General features: G+C 41.2%; 3 protein-coding genes across 5 annotated transcripts in view; 1 reads left to right on the top strand and 2 right to left on the bottom strand.

Annotated features, from left to right (window-relative positions):
* The window catches only part of gpm6ba (glycoprotein M6Ba), a 33,204-nt gene extending 29,986 nt beyond the window's left edge, over window positions 1–3,218 (top strand). For 2 of the 3 annotated variants that reach the window (XM_035534664.1, XM_035534663.1), the window contains exons 6-7: window positions 204–269; window positions 2,106–3,218. In XM_035534664.1, the coding sequence (XP_035390557.1) occupies window positions 204–269; window positions 2,106–2,258 (219 nt within the window). In that variant the 3' untranslated portion in view covers window positions 2,259–3,218. Of the gene's footprint in view, window positions 1–203; window positions 270–666; window positions 1,708–2,105 lie in introns of those variants that run through there. The other variant, XM_035534665.1, reaches the window with a different exon arrangement.
* Window positions 3,219–4,303: 1,085 nt separating this feature from the next.
* On the bottom strand, window positions 4,304–7,883 carry LOC113590726 (ras-related protein Rab-9A-like). Its single transcript, XM_027031018.2, has 2 exons — window positions 7,831–7,883; window positions 4,304–6,967 (listed from the first exon to the last, which is right to left on the bottom strand). The coding sequence occupies exon 2, from the start codon at window positions 6,949–6,951 to the stop codon at window positions 6,346–6,348; it is 606 nt and encodes a 201-aa protein (XP_026886819.2). The 5' UTR covers window positions 6,952–6,967; window positions 7,831–7,883; the 3' UTR covers window positions 4,304–6,345.
* Window positions 7,884–7,997: 114 nt separating this feature from the next.
* Window positions 7,998–10,878, bottom strand: LOC113590725 (transcription elongation factor A N-terminal and central domain-containing protein). The gene is made up of 2 exons (XM_027031017.2): window positions 9,202–10,878; window positions 7,998–8,888 (listed from the first exon to the last, which is right to left on the bottom strand). Exon 1 carries the CDS (start codon window positions 10,360–10,362, stop codon window positions 9,217–9,219), a length of 1,146 nt encoding a protein of 381 aa, XP_026886818.2. The 5' UTR covers window positions 10,363–10,878; the 3' UTR covers window positions 7,998–8,888; window positions 9,202–9,216.
* Window positions 10,879–22,530: the final 11,652 nt, after the last annotated feature.

Below are 22,530 nucleotides of genomic sequence, written 5' to 3'. Positions count from 1 at the left end.
CATGGCATATAGCAAAGCATAACAAATAAATGGTAAGCTATATTTTAAGCAAGTTGTGAATGATTCTTATTTGTATCCTTTTTTTTTTTATAATGTACATGTACAGCTCGGAGAAGAGTGAATCAGTGAGTGAATTCAGAGGAAACCATTCAGAGAGTGAATCATTGAATGTTCTAATACAACCTCCATTTCTCCCACGGCAGTTCTATTTGTCCTACCATCTCTACATTGTTGCATGTGCTGGAGCTGGTGCCACCGTGATTGCACTGGTAAGACTAATACGGTCGTTTAGAAACCCACACACACCGTTTATGAATTCACTTTGTCATGTTCAAACCATTTAATCTTTGTTCATGTATTCACTGAATGACATGCATTTACATTCTGCCATAAGATTATTGAGATGAGTGGCACTGATTGGGTGTCACCGCATGGTGTTAACTGAAGAATGTTGGTCATTGGAGTCACGTTAGTGCTGTCATCTTGATTTAGTTTGTGTTTCAGTGCAGCTCTACTCAAAGGGCATTCCTGTGCATGATGATGTAATCAAACATATTACTTACATAATGCTAAGAGTGCTCCCACTGACTCCCATTTGTTCAGGACCAAAGTTTGAGGTCCATGTCACCCATTCGCTCTTCTTTTCCTCTGCTTTCTTCCTCCCAGCTCATCTACATGATGGCCACCACGTATAACTATGCCGTCCTGAAGTTTAAGAGCCACGGTCACGCCCACACCACTAAGTTTTAAACTCTGGTTTTTGAGGGGGCAGTCGTGAATCATGGACAGTGCTCTGACAGTGGGAGGGAGAGAGGGAGAGGAGGAAGAGAGAGCAGTAGAAATGGGCTGAGGGGTAGACAGGGAGCAAAAAGGAGGTAGAGTTAAGAGAGAGTACTACTGACACCATGGACCATACAGTAGCTTACTGAGGATTATTTTCATTGTCAAGAAGACGTAGCAGCAGTACATCATTGCGTTTCTCCCATATCATAATTATTTCACTTGGCCTTTAGAAAAGAAATGTCCATTTAATTAATTGACCTCAGTGTTTACCAGGGATAACTGTTAATCGTCGTCTCTGTTCGTTCCGTGCATTCAGTGTGTCCAGTTGGTTTTAGAACTTTGCAAGCCAATGGTGTCCCATGAAGGGCCCGCATATTAACTTCTAACTTGACACCAGTGCAGTAGATAGAAAGGCATCAGATTCTGTGTGTCCCATAGAACCTAACAAATAGGATTAAGATCAGGCAAGCAGCAGCAGCAGGACCCAGGATCAGCATTCAGGGACGCGTCCTGTCCACTGGATCACACATCACATGCCCTGAGGCACCAGCAGTCAAGGCGACGGTCAGTCAGAAAGAGCAGGTCAAGCAGTGTAGCTAAGGAGGGTCAAACAAGTCCATTTCTCGAGGTGAATGGAAAGGACAATAGAAACGTTTGGTTCACTGGGCTCCAATACAGCTCTCATGTTGACTTTTTCATCGAATGTACCCGTGAAGGGCGTGAACTGTACTTCACACTGATCTTGAGAGTATCTTGTGCCTGCAGAGCTGGAACTAGACGTCATCTGTCACATTTAGAGCATTTGTTGTGGTGTTCAGCACTGACTTTTGGCCTTTTGTTCAGATGTAGTATTACTTTCACACAGGTAGAGGAGGTTTTATAAGTCATACTGATGGGATAATAAACATTTAATATGTAGAACAAGATTTCTCTGGCTTTTTATTTATTGAAAAAGCTTTTAACTCTAAGCAGTGTCATTGTTAATTTTCCCATTCATTGTCTCTTATTCACTAACATCTGTGTCAAATTAAAATTATTATATAACCATGCATTGTGTGGTACTCTGTACCTTCATTAACTAACATCTGTTTACATAATTTTATGTAATATAACGTATTATAGTAATTTAATTAAGGTTTTATCACTTGAAAGGTTCTATAGAGACTAACTGATTGTACCCTAACTCATGTAGCTGGCTTCGGCTAACTAACCCACCCACTGCTAATCCTCCCTCCCCATCACTTTCTCTTCCTCTCTTTCTTCTCTGTTTGTCTGTCTGTTTGTTTGTTTGTCTATCTTTCCTCTTTCCCAATTCTCCGCAGATCCACTATCTCATGATCCTGTCGGCTAACTGGGCATACTTGAAGGGGGCATGCCAGCAGACCCACGACTACCAGGACATCAAGACCAAGGACGATGCCGAACTGCAAGACGTGCAGTCACGTTCCAAGGAGGGCCTCAATTCCTACTCATAAGCCAAGGCCGACTGGCCTCCAAGTCCACCTTCAGCTCAGCTTGTAACCCTGCTCCTAACCCCACAACTAAATCCACACATACGCTCAAGTACAAAGCAGTGCTAACTAACAAAGCGTAGTAGTGCGCTACTTCAACAGTGCGCTACTTCAACAGTGCATTACAACAATGCCATAACATAGTTATAGGCCGTTTTAAACATGATGTGAAATTAGTTATCAGTTTTATATGACAAACGTAAGAAATGACTGACCCTTTTCACGGATTGTGAAATTTTAGGTGTGTTTTACTTGGTGCTGGTAAGGTTATATGAAAATGCATGTATTTTATTCCAAAACTTGTAATCATTTCAGTGCTTGTGGCTAATGGCTAAAAAGTAAAAGTAAAAACGAATTGCATTCAGACATGTCAAAACATGGCTGTTACTGCATTGAATGGATGGGTCTTTGTAACGCACTGTTGAGGTATGGCACTACCTCACAACTGTTACTGTCTGCACTAACGCATAACAGACATTTTGCAGGAACTTCCTTTTTGGTGTTTTATACATATATAAATATATATAAATGTGTGAAAGTATGAATGTTGTTGGTTTTTTTAATACTCACTGTATGCCAGATTTAATATGATACTTCTCTGGTCTCTTTCTCTCTTTTTCTTGAATACCACAACTTTTCTTTTTTCTGATCTTTTTTTAACTACTAATCTTTTTTTTCCTTTTATACTGGTACTTGATACATTGCACTATTCTAAAATTAAAGACCATATACTCATTTATATTTCAGAATTTCTCTCTATTGCAAAATAAGTTCTCTTTGAAGTGTCGTCCTGCTAAATAAACATTTTAAGCCAAATATAAGAAGCAAAGAGAATTCTAAAATAATTAAGAAGCCAATTTTACACTATATATAAAGACATTAAGAAAAGAAATTATAATTAGATGTATATGATTAATTAAAATTTAAATAATAATGTAAAAATATAAAATGTGCAATAAGGCACAACAACCTGATTAAACACTGAATGGAGTATCGTGTTCCCAGTAGAAAAAAGAGCTTCTAGTGACAAATACCAACTGGAAAGGCACAGAGATCCCCAGACTGCTTCCGCTGCCTCTCCAGCTGTAGATGTTCCTTAAGGAATGCTAATCTCATTTTCCACCAGTGACCAGCAAACGAAATATTAAGGTAATGTGCCATCATATCTCTGGTGGATAACGTGCTCAAATTAGTAGAATTATAGTGATATATTTAAAAACACTATCTACAACACATTACTATAAACCATTTTATAAACCATTTAACTTTGTTTATAAATGTTTTTTGAATTTGGTGGTTTTTGCTATCTTCTTGTGGAATCTTTCGTGGCTAAATTGATATTTACCAAAAGTTTTGTGAGTTGATCAGTGATTCCTTTAATATGTTGATATACTGTGTGTCATCACAAAACTGCCACGTAAAATTACAGGAGTTTCATTATTACTGCTTATGATTCTCACCACTTTTCTCTTTTATTTCAATTTCTCTCAAAGCATTTAAACACTAACTCATCTTTCTGATGTCTCAAAAACTCATAAGCATGTTAATGTTGTCCATACATACAGTGGTATTATTATTGAATATAAACTGTTTCTTGCTGTATGTTCTGTTAAAGGGACGTGACTGCAGGGATGTGCCCAATAACACCTTTTTCTTTTGTTTTGTATAAAAAGATGTGTGCCTGGATGTTCAATCGTTCCCTTGTTATTGCATGAAGGAGAGATGATATTCTATTTTTTTTCTTTTGCGTTTCTGTAGGTGATGTGTAGTCCACTGTTCTGATGAACTATGGTAGGCAGTGCCCCCCCCCCCCCCCCCCCCCCCAAGAAAATAACCCATTGTATGTTGATGGAAATTGTAGTCCTAGATGTTTCATAGTCCATTTAATTTGAAAAGTCATATGTTTTATGAATCCTGTATAGTGATTTTTGTAACCTTCTCTAGTAAAAATGATATTTTCTATGATCCACATGACCTGTCTTTTTGTGTTTACTCAGCAATCCACTTGAGAAGTTCATCAGTCATCTTTATGTACAGTATCTGTCTATTACAGAAACAAGACTTTGTTCATATAACAATGAAGGCCATGATATTCTGTCAACCGATTCCATACCAAATGTGCTTGATAGTATATCTCTACATTTATGCTGTAGCTGAATAGAAAGCCAGAAAATAGAAAACCAGAAAGGGATCTAACAGAGTTGGTAGTAACAAGAAAGGGTCCTCTACAACAGTAGAAATACTATACAATCTGCTTCATTCCATCTGCTGCAGTAATGCTGAATGTTTTCACACCAGTGATGGTGACACACTGCTGAAGAAGTATGTATGCAGATTTCTGATGCCATCTGGTGGAGTACTTACTAATATGGCAAGCCATTTTGAAAATCTTACCAGGGTCTTACTAACCGTACATTCCTCCTCTTTGGTGTCTCTGTTTGAGACAATAAAAAGATTAATGTGCACATTGGAACTGGAACTGTGTAAAATCTGTTAATTAGAGTTAATTACATGTGTGTATAATTTAGCTTATAACACACACACACACACACACACACACACACTACCTAAGAATTATCTTTACTTTGGTCACTCAGCTATTTGAGTTGTTTTCTGCAACTAGCAACAGTTAATCAGACTGTAGGCATAATAGAAGAAAAAAAAAAACAAAATTGTGAAGATTTAATTTCTTAACAGTACACTGTCTCTGCTGTCTGCAGCCATGTTTTGCACATTTTACATCGGTGGTAAATGTGGGAGTCATATTTATCACACACACTTACACACACATTCACAGTTCCTCCTTGTGCTGTCAGGGTGGGCGGCCTCTTTTCTTTTTCTTTTCGACACATTGGTAATTTGACATTATTCACAATATTTCTATGATCACAACATAACAGACCGTACCGTTTATCAAAGAGCATACATAAGAAGAGCATTCCTTTGTATTACAAACTCACTGCAGGTCAGTATTGATTTTAAAATGAGTAAGACCACTGAGCTCCTGTCACTGTCCTTACCAGTGACATTTGGAGTCTGACTTTAATCTCATTTGGAGTTTGACTTTACCATGAGGGCACTGATATGAATAGCTTGTTATCCTCTGCACAGAAGGAAGAAGGGGAACAACCAAAGAGATAGATGATACTGAAAAAAAACCATTAAAACTATATATAAAATACTAGATAAGAAAAACAAGATCACATGAAAACTTGACTGATCAGTTGAGAACTGGACAAAAAAAATGTTAATGAGTGTAGGAGTGTATATTTATGTAATTTGCTTGTTAGCTAATCACACACGGAGTAGAATGCTAGCAGTAGTGCATATAAGTAATGTTTTAGTATTGTTCTTGTTTTAAAGATGCCCAACTGAATATTTGTCAATCAAGACAGAAAATCCACTACTGAGAAAAAAATGGTCACTGAAAAGTCTGTGAGCTTTTCACCACTAGTCCTTATGTTTTTAGTAAATGTTCTGGAAATTATTACACAGTATAAATTTTTCTAAATTCCCATAAAAGAAAAAGCATTACAATATAGCCCACAATGCATCAAAGTATCAAACACTGTTCAAAAAACCTTTTTCAAAAAAGAAAAAATTCTCTTATGTATTGGATTTCTCTATATAGTGGCCTTTTCCAAAGTAACAGATACGGGACATTCAGTAAATGAGGCAACCACCCTACATGCCTTAAAATTCTTCAGACTCCCTGAGTGATAATCCCACTGAAATGTACTAAATTTCCAATGTCATTTAAGAATTCATTCCTGATACATAACACAATGAAGAATTAAATGATTACACACGTTTATAAATGAAACGGCTTTACATCAAACATCAGAAACTATGCTTCAAGGCAGTGGTGCTACTCGACCTTGTGAGTGGTAACGTAGCGTCCCACACCTGCGCTTGAGCAGAGCTTTTTAAACCTCTCAAGGCATAGTGGTAATGGAAGTACAGTTCCTTCCTTTAAAGCGCCGCCTGCTGGCCAAAAGCTCCGTGCGACAGCTTTTAAACAATCATACACGTCACCTCGCATTACAAGTCATCAACAGCAGCTGGGATCAGAGCGTGATTTCCTGCGCAATTCTACAGTGTGTGTAGACAGTAGAGGCTCTTGTTTATCGTCCGAGGCTATTACTCGCCTCGCCACTTCCTCAAAAGCCTCCACGATGTTTGTCGCGTCTTTCGCACTAGTCTCGAAGTATGGGTGCCCGCCGTTTTCACAACACCATCTTTGCGCTTCTTCTTTTGCCACCTGCCGCCCAGACACGTCAATTTTATTCCCGAGAATAACGAAAGGAAAGCTCTCGGGTTCCTTCACATCAGCGTAGTAGACAAACTCTTTTCTCCAGAGGTTGAGGTTGAGGAAGCTCTGGCTGTCATCCACGCTGAACGTTAGCAGACAGCAGTCGGAGCCTCGGTAAAAAGGTGTGCGTAAGCTGCGAAATCGCTCTTGGCCGGCGGTGTCCCAGATTTGTAATGTGACCCGTCGTCCATCCACTTCTAGTTCCTTGTTAAGGAACTCTACGCCGATGGTGTGAAAGAGGTGCGTATCGAACTTGTTGGACACATAGCGGTTCATGAGAGACGATTTGCCCACACCTCCATCTCCCAGTAAAATCACTTTTAGCAGAGTCGACTTGTCGGCCATGACGTACACACGAGACCTGATACAAACAGACAAACATTAACTATTCTGTTCTTTATCTTATCAGTCAAGAATTTCCAGAACACTTCGAAAGCACGTTTAATGGACATGATAGTCTTTGACAGTCCTGGTAGGCAAATGTAGAACTTATTTTAATCTTAACCTACATAAGGAACATATAGTTATTTCATCTCGTAGGAGGTTTCTAGGCTTACATAAGTTTAGCACAGCATGACACCTTCTTTCAGTGTCCACGGATCATTGGGCGGGTTGTGTGACAGAGCTTCGTTTATCGCAAAAGTTAATCCAGGCAAACCTCATGGGGGTCATTCGTACTCAACAACCGTCTGCTTTGCTTGAAAAGGTATGCATTTAAATGACCACAAAGATGACAACGGAGTCACCTCCGGGATTCAATAATGCGGTCAAAATTAATTTCAGGATTGTTCAATAAATTCAGTTATCGAAATACAAAGAAATACCATACTTAAAATATTTACTTCTCGAAATTATCCATGGCCGAAAAGAAACCCAAGTTAAGTAGGTATGTTAACCTATATTTCACATTTGTCTGTCGTAGCCCACAATTCTGAGGAGGTATTATTTAAATTCATGCGAACGACTGGAAACTAGAGGGGAACAGAACACGATAGCTTGTATTTAGGCAGCGGTTTGCAAAGAAATGCATTACAATGTAATGTTATGAACTAGTTGTAGGAACATTCCAGTGCATGAAAGCCATTCATTTAAAAAAAAGCTATTTTGACTAGTTAGCGTCTACGCTAAGCATATAGTTGAAAGGTTTTATAAAACCCAACCTTCAAAAATTGGCGAGTTTCACAAAGAGCACTTTTCTAAAAACAGGATTTCATATTACATTACCGTTAGTTTATCGGGGAGTATCGACGGGCTGTAAGCTATATGCGGTGTTATCCTTCAACCACCACCTCACGCTTCATATCTTTTGGAATTTCCCCAAGATTTGGCACCCCTGGTCTTCTGAGAGCATTCCCTGACACTCATGTGACCAAATGCACACTGCATTAAGATTACGGACCTTCTTAAGCATTTATTTTGTTGAAGCAACGAACAAAGATTAGTTACACAATTTAAAACAGCTAGTCAGTTAAGAGAGGCAATCAAGTCTTTATCAAACTTTTACCATGTAAAAATCCAGCAAACATACTTATGGTAATCATTATACATAACAGTAATCATTATACATAACACAATAGTATCATTCAGTTTACAAAGGCAAGTCTAATCATTCAGTCATAAAGTAACCAAGTGGACTTTATAGTGTGCAAGGGAGTGTCAAAACTGCAATGACCTTAAAACATAAAACCTTAAGAGTGGGTTATACAAAAATAATGGTTTCACATAAAAGAAACCATTATTGCAAAGTTTTTGATATAGGCATTCCCCAAGGATTATTGATCATAATTGGAATAAGTGACAGAACTGTGACAAGCAGACACCCACCCACCAAAACACACACACACACACACACACACAAAACCTTTTCCCCCCAAACTGAGCATTTACCAGTTTCCATTTATATACAAATTACTGTTAAAATGAACCAATTAACCCAACGCTCAAAACATATGTTTAACTCTAAAACAGTGATCTAACACTGCCATCTCTCAGAAGAGACTCTTCATTTTTGAATGTATCGAAAAGGTACATGCATATTGGCAAAGTGAGAAACTTTTGACTGAAGCATGATGGGAAATCTGTATCCGAACCGCATCTTGGGCAGAAAATCCAGTCACATGCTCACTGCATGTGGCACAAGATGAGTTTCCAAGAAGGGTACTGGAGTGAAGATTGCTCCAGATAATTATTCTACATCGTGACACGTTAGTTCCATTTTGTGCTGATCTGAGAATAGTCCTTGTGTTTCTCAGATAATGTTTATGATTTGTTTAGGGCAAGTCCTGCATAAGCAAAAAAGGGGTAATGAGAACATTTGTGCATTCCCGTCCTCAATATTCCTGAAGCACAGATTTTATATTTCTGTTATACACATGGTCATAGCTAGAGGTATTTCTACTATCTCTCTGAAAAGAGCTGCTTTGAGGATGGTACACAATAAAGGTCCTCAGTTATGCACACTGGACATTTTTGTTTTTTAAAAAAGTGCTTCACATCCATAAAAAAATATATATATTTTTTGCACTGTTGAAATATTTAAGTACATTGTAAAATACATTTTGACCTTAGCTAAAACAGCAGTAAATAGATATTAACCTTTCAGAGGCCTGTTCAAAGGCACACCCAGCGGCTATGGTACCACTGCTCCCCACATCCAGCACAGGTCACAAAGGTCACAACCTCCTCATCTGTGTTGCTGTTCTTCACCCAGGAAGGCAGGAAGAGCGTCCCGCGGCAAACCTGCGTTACAGTGCAGTCCATGGCCTCGCAGCGTCTACAGCGTACTTTGGTGGTCCGCATCCCTCCTGGACCACAAGGGAGCTGGTGCTCACTGATGCCCGCTGCCGTGTATCCCTCCCTCAGTTGCTGGAGCTCCTCGCCGGCCATTTCTTTTGAGGACATTCGTGCGAACACCTCAGGAGGCAGGGCTCCTGTAAGCAGGCCCTGGCGGAGGTGAGGGCTCTTGGGGTTCTTCAGGTTAGCCAACTTGCTTCTTACACAGGACTTGTACTTGAGCTGGTTCTGGCTGTGGAGAGCGTGAATGTGCTTCTCGATGGTGTGGGCTAAGGTGGAAAGCTGGGTCGTGGCTTCAACGTCTGCTTCCTGATCTGGGGTCAGGGCTCGGAGAAGCAGCTCTACACACTTTGCTCTCAAGTTTGTGCTCTCAGTAGCGGGCTGAGGTGTAATCGTAGAGGTGGCTCCTGAATCTTCCTCTCCATTGTAACTTGGCAAATCTGATGCAACAGCCTGGTTAACCTCTGCTTTATGTGTATTCATAAATTCTCCTGCCTCCTTTAATGACTTAGTGCCTTCAGGAGACAGCTGACCTGAGGCCACACTGAAGCCAGATGCCTGACTTGTTAGTTCTTGGTTCACGTTATCTGGCTCAAGTATGTTGCCAGTATGTGGGTGCTGTGTGCTAATGGGAACAGATTGACTTATTTCAGTTTTATCTTTGTCATCTGGTTCACATTCTTTTATCTTACTCCTGTGTTTTATATTTTTGTGTTCATATGGTGAACTGCACACCTGCTTCCATTTTGAGAGCAGATCCTTGGCCGTTTTACGAACAGCCGCTACTGGACATGACTTCACGAGCTGACAAAGAGTTTGGACAATGGCTGTGTTCTGCAGCTGCGAAAGGACGACAGTAGTGTTGCAGAGGTCTGTCAGCAAAGATGAAATGTCTTCATAGTTGCCGTCTTTGTGCAGTTTTTCTATTCGTGTGGCGTAACGTGTAATTTCTTGTAGATCCATGTCTCAGAAATATTAAAGATTAACATAAAATTGTCATTCTTCAGCTACTGGGGTAAGATTGATATTTTAAACGGGTAGTTTTTGATGGTTGCATGTACGTACTTCGTATTTCGTTTCTCCTCAATAGTAACCTAGCACAGTGCGCGACGCTATTATTTTCACAGACTTTAAGTAACTAAACAACCTACAGTCCGACCAATTTATCATCTATACACGTTTTATGGATAGTAAAAAACATAAACGTTTGTGATTGATAGTACACATTTAAAACCTTACCGACTTTGTTAAATGCAGGTCGCCATGTTTGTTATGGTTCGTCACCATCACCTAATACTTACATATGTCCGCTAGTGGGAGTAGTAGGTCTAATGTTACAATGTTGAACGTCAAAATGATATCACGCAATGATAATGCTGTAAAAAAAACGGTTAGATGTGTATCTTATACGACTTTAAATAACAGAGACTTTGTTATTTGTATTTGTTATTATCGGTGTCCTACACGCATTCCATTGAATTGTAGATAAAATAATAAAGATTGTATATTAGTGTTCTGTACGATTTGTGAACTTTATTCTAGGTGTATAGACTTAACCTTAAAGGTATTAATAATCAAATATAAGCCCACAACAGCCATACTTATGTGTAACTTAATGAAATATCCCTGATCACGAATAGCTAATTATGATTTATCCCAAAATAATTATTTTAGCATATTTACATCTATATATACTTATACTTAACAGTATGTATTTTAATTGAATTGTATTTTAAGTGTTTATGATATCGTAAGGAAGCTTGTATTGCTCAACGGTTCTGGCTTAGCCAATTTATTCGTTATAGTAATACCACTCACTTCAAATTAGGTTACAATGTGTTTATTCTCCACACATTTATCAGTAGCCTAACCCAAGGGACAATGTCATGTTGATCCAATGTAATTTCCTGCCAATGTTAAGAGAAACCACAACAGGAAGGCTGTTAATATTTTACATATGCATAATGGCTACAATAGTCACAAAATGAAGCTTTTTGTACACGTTCTTTTCACCATATAGCAGTGTCCGTTGTTATCTGATATTCTAAACAATTAAAGTAACCCACAAACACTTAAATATAGGCACACATGTAGACACGCTCACTGGCTGAGACTGGCTCCCTCATTTGACTCCCACCCCTGCTGTTCTAATCTATTATGTCTGGGTGGGGCTAGAGAATTGACCGGAATGTCTGTTTTCTTATCAAGTCTGGAGTACTTCAGCAAGATTCCATTAGGCACAATTACTACTGAGGGTTCAAGGGCTGCCGGCGTGGGATGACTAACATGTCTGCACCTCTGCAGTCGAAACTGTGCTCAACCAACTGTGACTTCAGGGTGCAAGTGGAATTTTACTGAGCGAACACTACCGGCTGTCGCCCAGACGAGGGCGATCGCAATTCAAGAACGTCCGTGACGAGAAGCGAGTCGTTTCCTGCTTGACTAGGAAGCGAGTCGTTTCCTGCTTGATTGCACGATGCTTAGGGTGGATTTACTGTTATAAACTAATCAGCGACCACCTTCCACTGTCAAAATCTGTAAGCGGGCGATTGTAAAGGGCCTTGCAAAACTGTTCTCAGCTCAGCAGACCTACTCCAAATCCTACACAGCGTGGGTGCTGCGTTTATTTGAAGGCATGTTAGAATAATACTTGATTGTTCAGGCTCCCTGGCGGTTTCTTTGTGCGCCTATCTCGGTGCAGATTACCAAACCGACGCTATTTGGCGGATGATAAATGACGAATCTGTTTGTTCTTCTCGTTCGAATGTGCAGTATTTTTTCACTACCCTTATTTATTTCCTCAATTCACTTCACTTTATTTTGACAAAACAGGATACTGAAATGTGAGCATACATTTATGGCATTTAGCAGACGCTCTTATCCAGAGCGACTTCAAAAAGTAGCACAATACATATGCTACAGTAAGCTTGTCTGGTCCCATACGCAAATGATGAATTTAACTGATGCACAGACGGAAAATGAAATGGACTTGTGTTTACTTATTTTTATTAATAGTTTGCTTTTAGAAGGGCAACTCTATTCCAATATTTTCTGTCTTTAGATTTTGGCCTTTGCGAGTAGGTTATGGCCTGATCATCTATTTGTGGAGTGGTTTATAGTTTTAGACGAGCAGTATCTGAGTGCCCGAAGAAACTACCACCTGCTCTTGTAACAGCATTATGCTGAGGCTCAACAGCTGACTGGTAGTTTCTCATGGTAAATAAATGGTGCTGATGTCATGGCTGGTTGTGTTCTGCAAAGGCGAGCAGAGAAACGGGGAAAGAAAGAAAGAGAATTGGACAGGCCCCAACTTGTTCGACTCACCAAAGAGTGGTGAAAGGGTAAGATAAGGCAAGGGATCTTATTCGTGGCAGTTGCCTGTTGTTCTGCAGGCAAGGAGAGTGAGATAGACAGACAGACAGAAAACAAAGCTTATCCAGCGCCTCAGCTTATTACTATTTATATCGAGTGTATCATCACTGTTTTTCTTTTGCAACGTGAACCCTGTGTAATTCTCCGTACTGTTAATGATCAAAGTAAACATCACCCCAAAACATAAATGCTGTTTTCCAAACTGGGCGTCTTCATTAACCCCACATAAATAGAGGGCTGCGATTGTTTTAATTAAGCAGTCTTGTTTGCATTTTGGATTGATCAGGTATGGCACAATTCTATTCTAATCAGTTGAGATTTCATAATATTGCATGTCATGTTATTAATCAGTTGAGGAATGTCGTTAATGGTCATACTTTGCGGTCACGTAGGCTGAGGCTGCTGTCCTTTCACAAGCACCGATGTGTTTCACGCTCCCTGCTGTTGTGAAATCAAATGGCCGTTCCTTGTGTTTCTGGTGCCACGCATCTTGGAATTCCCTTCCAACAGCCTCTCTGGGCTGTGCTGTTTATGTGTGCTGACCCCCTCCACTGTGTTGATCAAGCACTGCTGGGAGGGGGAGGTGTCTTGGCCCATACGGCTGTGTGTGTGTGTGTGTGTGTGTGTGTGTGTGTGTGTGTGTGTGCACGCGCGCGTGCGTGCATGCGAGAGTGAGACAGGCTGGCTCTGTTTATAATGTAGCAAATCACAGGGCTTTTTGTTCCTCCCCACAAGCCTCCCTTTCGACATGGCTTCCTGAGAGGTTCTTGGGAAGACACAAGAGAAGGCGGGAAACAGCCGTCCAATCACGCCCCGCCAGAAGGAACGCGAAGGTGATCACACAAATCTTTCATTAGTGTGTACATTTCTCCTACTGGAAGAATGGTCAGAACAGTGCAATACAAAGAAAGGAAAGTTTAGCTGTGTTCTGCATTGGACCAATTTGTGTCTGTGATACATATTTTCACAACACTGTAATACTAAGTCATCTCATATCATACTGTGTAGTTTGTAATATATTCATTGTGCTGTGCTTCCAATGAAACTTGAAGCTTGAATATTGACTTGAAGCTTTACTAAGCTATGGCATTGTATCAGTGGCCATGTGTTGTATGTAGGTCTACAGCATGAAAATGTGGGTGCAAACGTACAAATTGTATTTACAATAACACTACTACATCTCCAGATAGCCCCGCCCACACAGAATCTCATGCAGCAGACTGTTGTGACTGTAATGTAGACAAAGGGAGGAACAGAGTTGCATGAAAACAGGTTTCAGTAAGCATTAACTCTAGCACTGGATCAGCAGGTGCACAGAGAGAGCTAACCACAGATGAGAAGTGATGGTGTTCTGTAATGAGCACTTTGCTATGTGAAAAAACTCAGAACAATACTAACCTTTCACTAGCAGTCTGCTTTGAATATTTGAGTTTATAATTACAGTTGAAATGATATGAAGCTGAGCCTCAACACGGACAAAACAAGTACTCTTTTTCTCACTTATTTTCTTGTTTATCTTCCAACCTGTCTCGGACCTCAGGGAATGTAAAAGCTACTTTACTATTTTCTTTTTAATTTGCCTGTAATTCTGTTAGCCAAGGGAACGGAGGGCAGTGGAGGGGAGTGGAGGGCAGTGGAGGGCAGTGGAGGGGAGTGGAGGGCAGTGGAGGGGAGTGGAGGGCAGTGGAGGGGAGTGGAGGGGAGTGGGCCCAACCTGACGGAGACTCCTAGGAGAGCAGACAGCCACCAATTCCCCACCTCTACCACCTCCTGCTTCAGATTTCACAACAGTGTACACATTCCTGTTCTTCCTCTCTTCTTCTGACCCCCCGATTTGTTCCTCTCTCCTCCCTCTCTCTCTCTCTCTCTCTCTCTCTCTCTCTCTCTCTCTCTGCCTTTCACTGTCTCTTCTGCCCGTCTGTATGTCTAAGGGGCAAGCGTGACCCCACACCCCACTGTATTCATCCACTATATCAGAGTCGGGGGAGGGAGAGAGAGCGCAGCAGAGAGAGAGAGTGAGCGTGAACGAGAGAGTGAGAGCAGTGAAGGGAGGCAAATGGGCGGGGAGAAGAGAAAGAATTGAGAGAGGAGGAAATCATGATGAAGCAAACCTCAGGAAGAAAGAAAGAGAGAGAGAGAGAGAGAGAGAGAGAGAAGAGAGAGAGAGAGAGGAGAGAGAGAGAGAGAGAGAGAGTCCACTCTGATTTATTTATTTAAATATTTTTGCTTTGCCAGCCATCCTATGACAAAGGCTCACAGCAGGCGACAAGGACCTTTTGTTATGGGAGGCATGAACTCCAGTCTCAAGCATGGACGTGGGATGACTCCTAACATGGAGATTGCGGAGGTGATGATTAGGCTGTGGGAAACAGCCCAGCCGCATATTGCAAACCACCCCGTGCTTCGACCAGACGACCGTATTGGATAACGAATCCATAAGATGTCTGTGTGGATCAGCTCTGCAGCACTGTGTGGTGGTCTTCAAAAGGCTTGCCTAGTTAGCTGTGCAAACACATGTACGACCATGAGGTCACACGCACACGCACATGTACAGAGCTCCTTTAACCAGGATTAGTTTATTAATGCAGTCCCACCACAAGATACATGCAGTTACACTCAGTGAAGAAATACCATAGCAGAGTATCACACGATTTTCTGAAGTCGGTTCGTGTTGAAGATAAGCAATTCTAACTTTAAAAAATGTTGACTCTGTAACAGTAGCCAAGCAACAGACTGTCCAGCAAGTCTACAACAAGGAGAGAGGAAGTGCAGTAAGCATGATTCACTATCACTTTGACCCGCAGAAACACACACACACACACACACACACACACACACACACACACACACACACATATATATATATATATATATATATATATATATATAGAGAGAGAGAGAGAGAGAGAGAGAGAGAGAGAGAGAGAGAGAGAGAGAGAAAGAGAGAGAGAGAGAGAGAGCGCTCTGTTACATAATCTTTCATCTGTACATAAGTACAACCAGGAACAAAAAGGGCACAGAAGGGAAAATGTGATGTCACCCATTTGGGCAAAGTCTTTCAATCTGATGGGTCAACCACTGTCACACACCCATGTGCATATTCATTCTTTTTTTTCTTTTATTGGTAGACCTCACCAGCATGGTGTGTGCATGTGAGCCAGTGTGACGAGATGCAGTCCATATATGGCAGCGTGACGGAGACGAGGGAGAAAGAGAAATGGGGTCAAAATTCCACAGCAGGTTTTATCAGGCCAAGGGTGCAAGCAATATGAGAACACCAGACATGACCTCCCCATACACAGAGAGAGAGAGAGAGAGAGAGAGAGAGAGAGAGAAAGAAATAAATACACATGCACAAAAATAAGGAGAAAAAGAGAGATGAAAACTTAAGACCAAGAGGGCAGCAAAGATCAGAGCCTGACAAGTGAAAACAAACAAACAAAACTTTCCAAAGCACAAAAAAAATGTCTGAAAATTTTATGTCAGCCACAAAGGACGAAATAACAAGAAGGACAATGCCAAATGAAGATGTTTCCATATTATATTATTCCATATTATTCCATATTATAGTTGTCTGGTGAAACATTACTATGCTAAAACACACCCCTCCCCCCGTGTAATTGAATCCAACGCATACAAACAGCATAGAAAGCCGGAGAATGGAGAGAACACCCACTATGCTATATTTGAATAGAAGTAGAGACACGGATAAGCAGTAGGTGCAGTTGAACGGGTTCCTTGACCAGCTTCACTTACTCAATCCCTGACATCAACCATTACAAAAGAAACCAAAAAACTGTTCTCAGGCCAGCTCAAATGGGGCAGTCTGTTTTTGTCAGCCAGGCTCTCTGCTTCCCCCCTCAGAGAAGTAAATGCAGAAGTGATCCTCTGCATCTGTTGCCTTGAAGTCTTGTGACTGCGGAGAAACATTCAGAATGCGTCGTGGTTCTTCATGTTCCTCTTCTTCTTTTGCTTCCTGTTTTATGGGACAGCACATATATGATGCATGTTCAGATGTATTACAGAAAATGTATGCATAAATGTATATTCTCAAAGCTTAAACATGATTAAAACCCAAATATAGAGTAAACCGCATCGGTGATAAACATTTTTCGTTGAAAATGCTTTTTTAAAGGCATGGATTAGGCATGAACTGTGTACATGTACAGTTCTTATCTCGAGTGACCTCTATAACAGGAAGGACTCATTCTGAAAATGATAGTTCCATCTTCTGCGATGTCTATCATAGTGAGATTCTCGAGTCACAACTAAAATGTTGTCTTTAATTCAATGTCTTGAATGTGGGGAAGGAAGCTAAGAAATTCCTCAGCTTTCAAAACTAAACATTAACTTCTGGGAAGTCTCTAGTCATGTGAAATAAAGACTCAGACACTCATAAGCCAAACAGTCTTAGAAGTGCCCTTGAGTCACAGAAAACAAGGCTGCTCTCCTTTCAAACACCCTGATGATATCACAGTATCAGAGCTGATGGAGAATTCGGCTCTTTCTGTCCAGTACAGAGAGTAGCTTGTTTGACCTTTGAGGCCCGACTGAAGTTTAGTCAATGCTCTGAAATATCCACACTTGGAATGCAACTCAAAATTTTCTAACATATATGTAAGTGGCTTATACATTTTTCTAGCATATATGTAAGTAGCTAAGACAACATACAGACATTTAGGAATTCTTATGTATGTGTAATAATTATTTTATGGCATAAAAACAAAAAAATGTAACCTGATACATGAATTCAATATCCTGCATCCGTTTCTAATAGGATAAAATGGTCATGAAGTGTAATACAATAGATCATTGTAGGTTTTTGTCACAATGCACCAGGCACCCCGCACAAGGGACACGCCCACTGTCACACACACACACACACACACACACACACACACACATTGCTCCTGCCCCACTCCCAATCACCTAATTACTAATCACGAGCACCTATGGCCTTTTTTAGTCTCTTTTGTTCACCTCCCTACCTCACCACGGGTACTCTCCTCAAGTGCTTGGCATTGCTCGCCTGTGTCATGCCTTCAGATGATGCATAAAGTTCGTAGTTGCACTTCGGTTTCTCCTCACTTGGAATACTACTGCCAGCATGTTTTTGTGTTTCTTTTTGTGCTCAACATTGTGTTCTCCCTATGTTTTATTCTAATTGTGGAGAATAAAGACACTCCTTTTTTGCACTCGCGTCTCGATCCATCTCTCTCAGCATCACAGAATGCACAGCCACCTGAGGGAGTACAGTGCACCAGACTGGGCTGAATCATGACAGCCCAGATGGCTGCTTTGAAAAAGAGGCAGCAGGAGTTCAGTGAACTCCAGTCCACGATTGACAGCCTTCCCCACTGTGTAGAGAGTCGGGTTGGTGACCGCATGAAGCCCTCAGTAGCCAAAGAGGTGTTGTGTCACATTGCTAAGGTATATGGTGGGGATCCAGATGGTTGCAAGGGGTTCATGTTCCTGGCCATGCTAAGGTAGCTTTTGTTGTCTCCCAGATCACGGGGAGGGCTATGGCCTGGGGGACCGTTCTGGTGTCCGTCTCCTCTTTGCTACTGGAGAACTAAAGGTGGTATTTCACCATTCATGTCAGTTTGTGGTCATGCCCTGTTACATCTACAGCAGGGTCCCTGTTCAGTAGCGGAGTATGCTAGTGAGTTCCTGGCACCATCTTCATGGAGGGTCTATGAAGGGAGCTGCAGGCATCTATGACTGTACTGTCAACCTTGGGGAAAACCGCAAGCTAAGGCCTGTCGTGTATTTTTCCAGGAAGCTGAGCCCTACACAACAGAATTATGGGGTCGGCAACCGGGAGTGGAGGGGGCATGACACCCCTTCACTGTCATCATGAACCAGCAAGAGGTTGAACTACAATGAGGCTAGTTGGTCTGTGTCCTCCTCCCTATTTGTTTTCCTGGTCACCTGCAGACTGGGATCGCGGAACGTGAAGGCAAACACGTTTTCCCGGCAGTACAACCGAGGCATATCCTGACCTGCTCTTCTGCCACATCTTCAGACAGTTCAGGCTGCCTGAGGACATCATGTCAGACCAGGGGGTTCAGTTCACCTCCCGGGTATGGTGTGAGTTCCTAGAAAATCAATGGTGAGCCTCACCTCAGGCCATCACCCACAGGCTAACGGGCAGGTAAGGAGAGCAGTTCAAGAACTGGGGAAGTTCCTGCATGGGGAAGTTGCCATGCACACCCCGAGACCTGGTGTTCCTATCTTCATTGGGCAGAGGTTGCCCAGGACTCTCCCTGTCACACAGACACTGGGACACGGGGGCACAGGGCACACCCCCATGTCTGTCTCCCCTCCTCCCTCTCAGCATCACAGTTTTGGATCAGGTACTGTGGAGTCTCAGGAAGCTTCCTCTTTTGGTATAGCAAGCTGCACAACTTCACATATCTGAAGAAACAGATGACACCCCCCCCCCCACCCCCCCCCCCCCCCCCCCCCCCCGCAGACTTCTGTTTGTTACAGAAATTATACAAAAGCTTATATACTTTGATAGTTATCTGAGGTCATGTGGATGAGGTGTTGTCAACAGGTTCAGCTCATGCACACACATGTATATACAGATGTGCACACACACACACACCCCTACACTCATGCGGACAGATATACACACGCACAAAAATGCATACACAGACACGCACCCACACAAACTTTCTGTATTCAGCTCTGGCTTTTTGAGCATGAACACATGCGCACGTGCGCATTGTTTCTGTCAGCGCAGATCATTTTTTGCAAGGTATAGACCTCCCAAAGACAAAAGTTTTCTTGTTCACCGCCCTCATTATATTGTTTGGGACTGTGAAAGCACTGAAAGATCACTGAGAGAATTGATGTACTGAATGAGTCCACGTTCCACCTGTTATACTCTCTTGGTTTTTTGTCTCTGCCTGGGTGACTCCAAAAGGAGCTTTGCATTTTTTGCCAAGGTTCTGTCACTTTTTCACCCTCTCTTTCTCTCTCTCTTTCGCTCTCTCTCAGATTTAGATTACAGCTGAGCCTCATTTATTCCTGGCCACCCAGAAAGTGCTGCTTTTGTAACATCCAATCAGGTAACAGGATGACCAAATTTCCTGCCAATGGTATTCTAATGTGATGTAAAGTCAGCATTTGGGGCGGCTGGGGGGGGGGGGGGTACTACTTCTTTCCCAGTTGGACCTAAAGACCCAAAGACCCAAATAATCTGCTGTGTAAATATAACCGATAAAGGGCCTTGCCAACCTATTAACCCATAAACGCAGACATTCATTCAACCCATGTCTAACAAGCACATAACCACCAAAATCAGCCTAGCAGCTGTTCCCAGCAGCCTATCAAGAGCCATTGCATTATGTTTACAGTAATAAACACTGCATCATAATTACATCATCTCTGTAACAAGCATATAACACCAGTGGATGGAAATCAAACACAATGACATTAGCCACGCCAAGGCTAGGAAAGCAACCTCTCTCACACTGAAGCAGGAAGAACAGAGTAACAGGAATGACATCAGTGGAATCCTCCTGCTCTGATTCGAAGTGCTCACTTGAGGAATGTTTGTAATTAGAGCTCAGTTTGGGCCCTGACCTTGAGTCTTACTGCAGCGTTTAGGAATTCAGCTTTTCTTCTCATTCCTTTTTTTTTTCTGCCATCTTCTGCAGCCCTCTATTATGTAACTGGCATTCCTGACGTCTGGTTTGAATGTTAAACGGCACATGTTTAGGCCAACTGACCCAGATCCAGGATTGCAGCATGTTGTAAAAGATTGAAAGTCATTTCTCTCTCTAGTTTGGTCCCTGAAATAAATCTTCTGTACGAGCACTCATTGCGAGACAAGACACAACTGCTGTTTCGTTTCAGCATACTGTCAACACAGTCATTGTTGCATCATTAACCCTTTCATAAGCCTGACCTTAGACTTCACCACTGCCATCTATAAGGGAACTAGCCATGTGACAGGGAAAGTGCCTTCAGATGATGGTAAGACAATCTGTTAGCAGAGTCCTGTATTTCTTTCTCTCTGTGTCTCTCTTTCAGTTTTCTTTTTATATCCTTTTGATACTAAGATACTGCATGGGCCATTGTAGAACCATTTGCAGGATGTTCAGGTAGTTTTGCAAGTAAGCAGTGACCATACACCTGACCTGTAACCTTACAGGGTTACAATTTTTACAGTATATAATAGTGTATTGATTTTTTGCAAATTGGGTGTTTCATGCTGCCAAAGGTTTATATAACATTCAAGCACTCCTGTGTAATGTCTAAATAGGCCAAAATTCACAGTACTAATATAATTCTGCATTTGGCACAAAAATGTTCTAGAAACTATTTTTTTCCTCTTAAATGTTTATCTAACTTGGACACACTCCATGCTGTCTTCAGACAATATTAGCAAAGAGCATAATATAAAGGTATCATGATTTGCATGCAATTGCAAATCACCATCATCAAAACAATGAACTCAAGTTATTCAAAACAATCTGTGATTGTCTACCATCTGATTTTAATCACCATCACCTCTTCCTCCATATTTTGTTCTGTCTCACTGTGCTGGCGATTGCAGAAGGCTTGAATATCTTAATAAGGCTTCTCTCCTCAAATAATAATCATGTCACCCACAGAGAGTAATGTCCCCATTATAGTACTCGAGCAGCGAGTCCACTGATGAGCACAAGCATGGGTGAACATAGGTGACTCACTCGGAGAACACGTGTGTCAATCGGAGCACATACGTGACTTGGAGGGCACATTGCTTGAATATCTAGCACGTTGGAGCATAGTGTAGTGTTTACAATGAACAAGCCTACATATACAAACTTGTGCAAGGAATGTGACTGAGAGGCACATCTACAGTGAAACGACTGACCTATTACAGATCTTTACAAATGTTTAGAAACCTACCACATATACATTAGTATACCTATTACTTGTACATTCATCCTTGTACATATTAGGTATGCATGGTGAATGTACCTTTGACCATATCACTGCATCAGTGTAAGACCTCGGACAATGAAAGATGGTCTTTATTTTGAACTTTAGTGTGTGTTTGTGCACTGAGTTTCTTTGACAATTTATTTGCATGTGGTCTATAGATAGCACATCTCTGCAGGAACCCAGTTCATTCATAACTGCTGCTTGTACAGGGGTCAAACCCACTGGCAAAAATACATATATTTTGTGTTCAAACAAAATACATACATTTTAGTTCTGATATTGATTTCTTTTGGTGTGCAAGGCAAACTTACTAAAAAAGGTAATATTTCAAATGGGCACTGCGAGAAACCAAGAATGTGTGAAAAGAATTGTGCAAATGTTCGGTATGCTATGATATTATGTAAAACAAAACTAACTTGCATACACTCACTATGTATGATTTTCCATGTTCTTTGTATACATGCAGAAGCACTTGATGCATTTCAGGAACTATGAATCCTTGTTATATTAAATATAACAAGCTGTATTATAGCTTGTTTGACCTATGTATGCTACCATTTCATTCCCCTTATGCGACAAATAAGCCAGCATATTGTAAAACTGGAGGCAAATCAGTGATGAACTGGGCTCTTTCTGTCACACACACAGAGTTTATAAAAGGTTGTTGAAAAGAAATAGTCTATCTTTCAGGTTACACCACCACACCCAATACAAGTTGAACAGAGTCAGACAAAACAGAAAGCAGGGCGCATGACACATTACATATGTCAGCTTCTGTCATTTATATATGTATATGAAGACAAGGATCTGTGTACT

This window comes from Electrophorus electricus, chromosome 16 (assembly GCF_013358815.1).
Source record: "Electrophorus electricus isolate fEleEle1 chromosome 16, fEleEle1.pri, whole genome shotgun sequence".
Classification (NCBI taxonomy): domain Eukaryota; kingdom Metazoa; phylum Chordata; class Actinopteri; order Gymnotiformes; family Gymnotidae; genus Electrophorus; species Electrophorus electricus.
The sequence above is the reverse complement of the archived record's forward strand: the minus strand, read 5'-3'. Positions and strand labels throughout refer to the sequence as shown.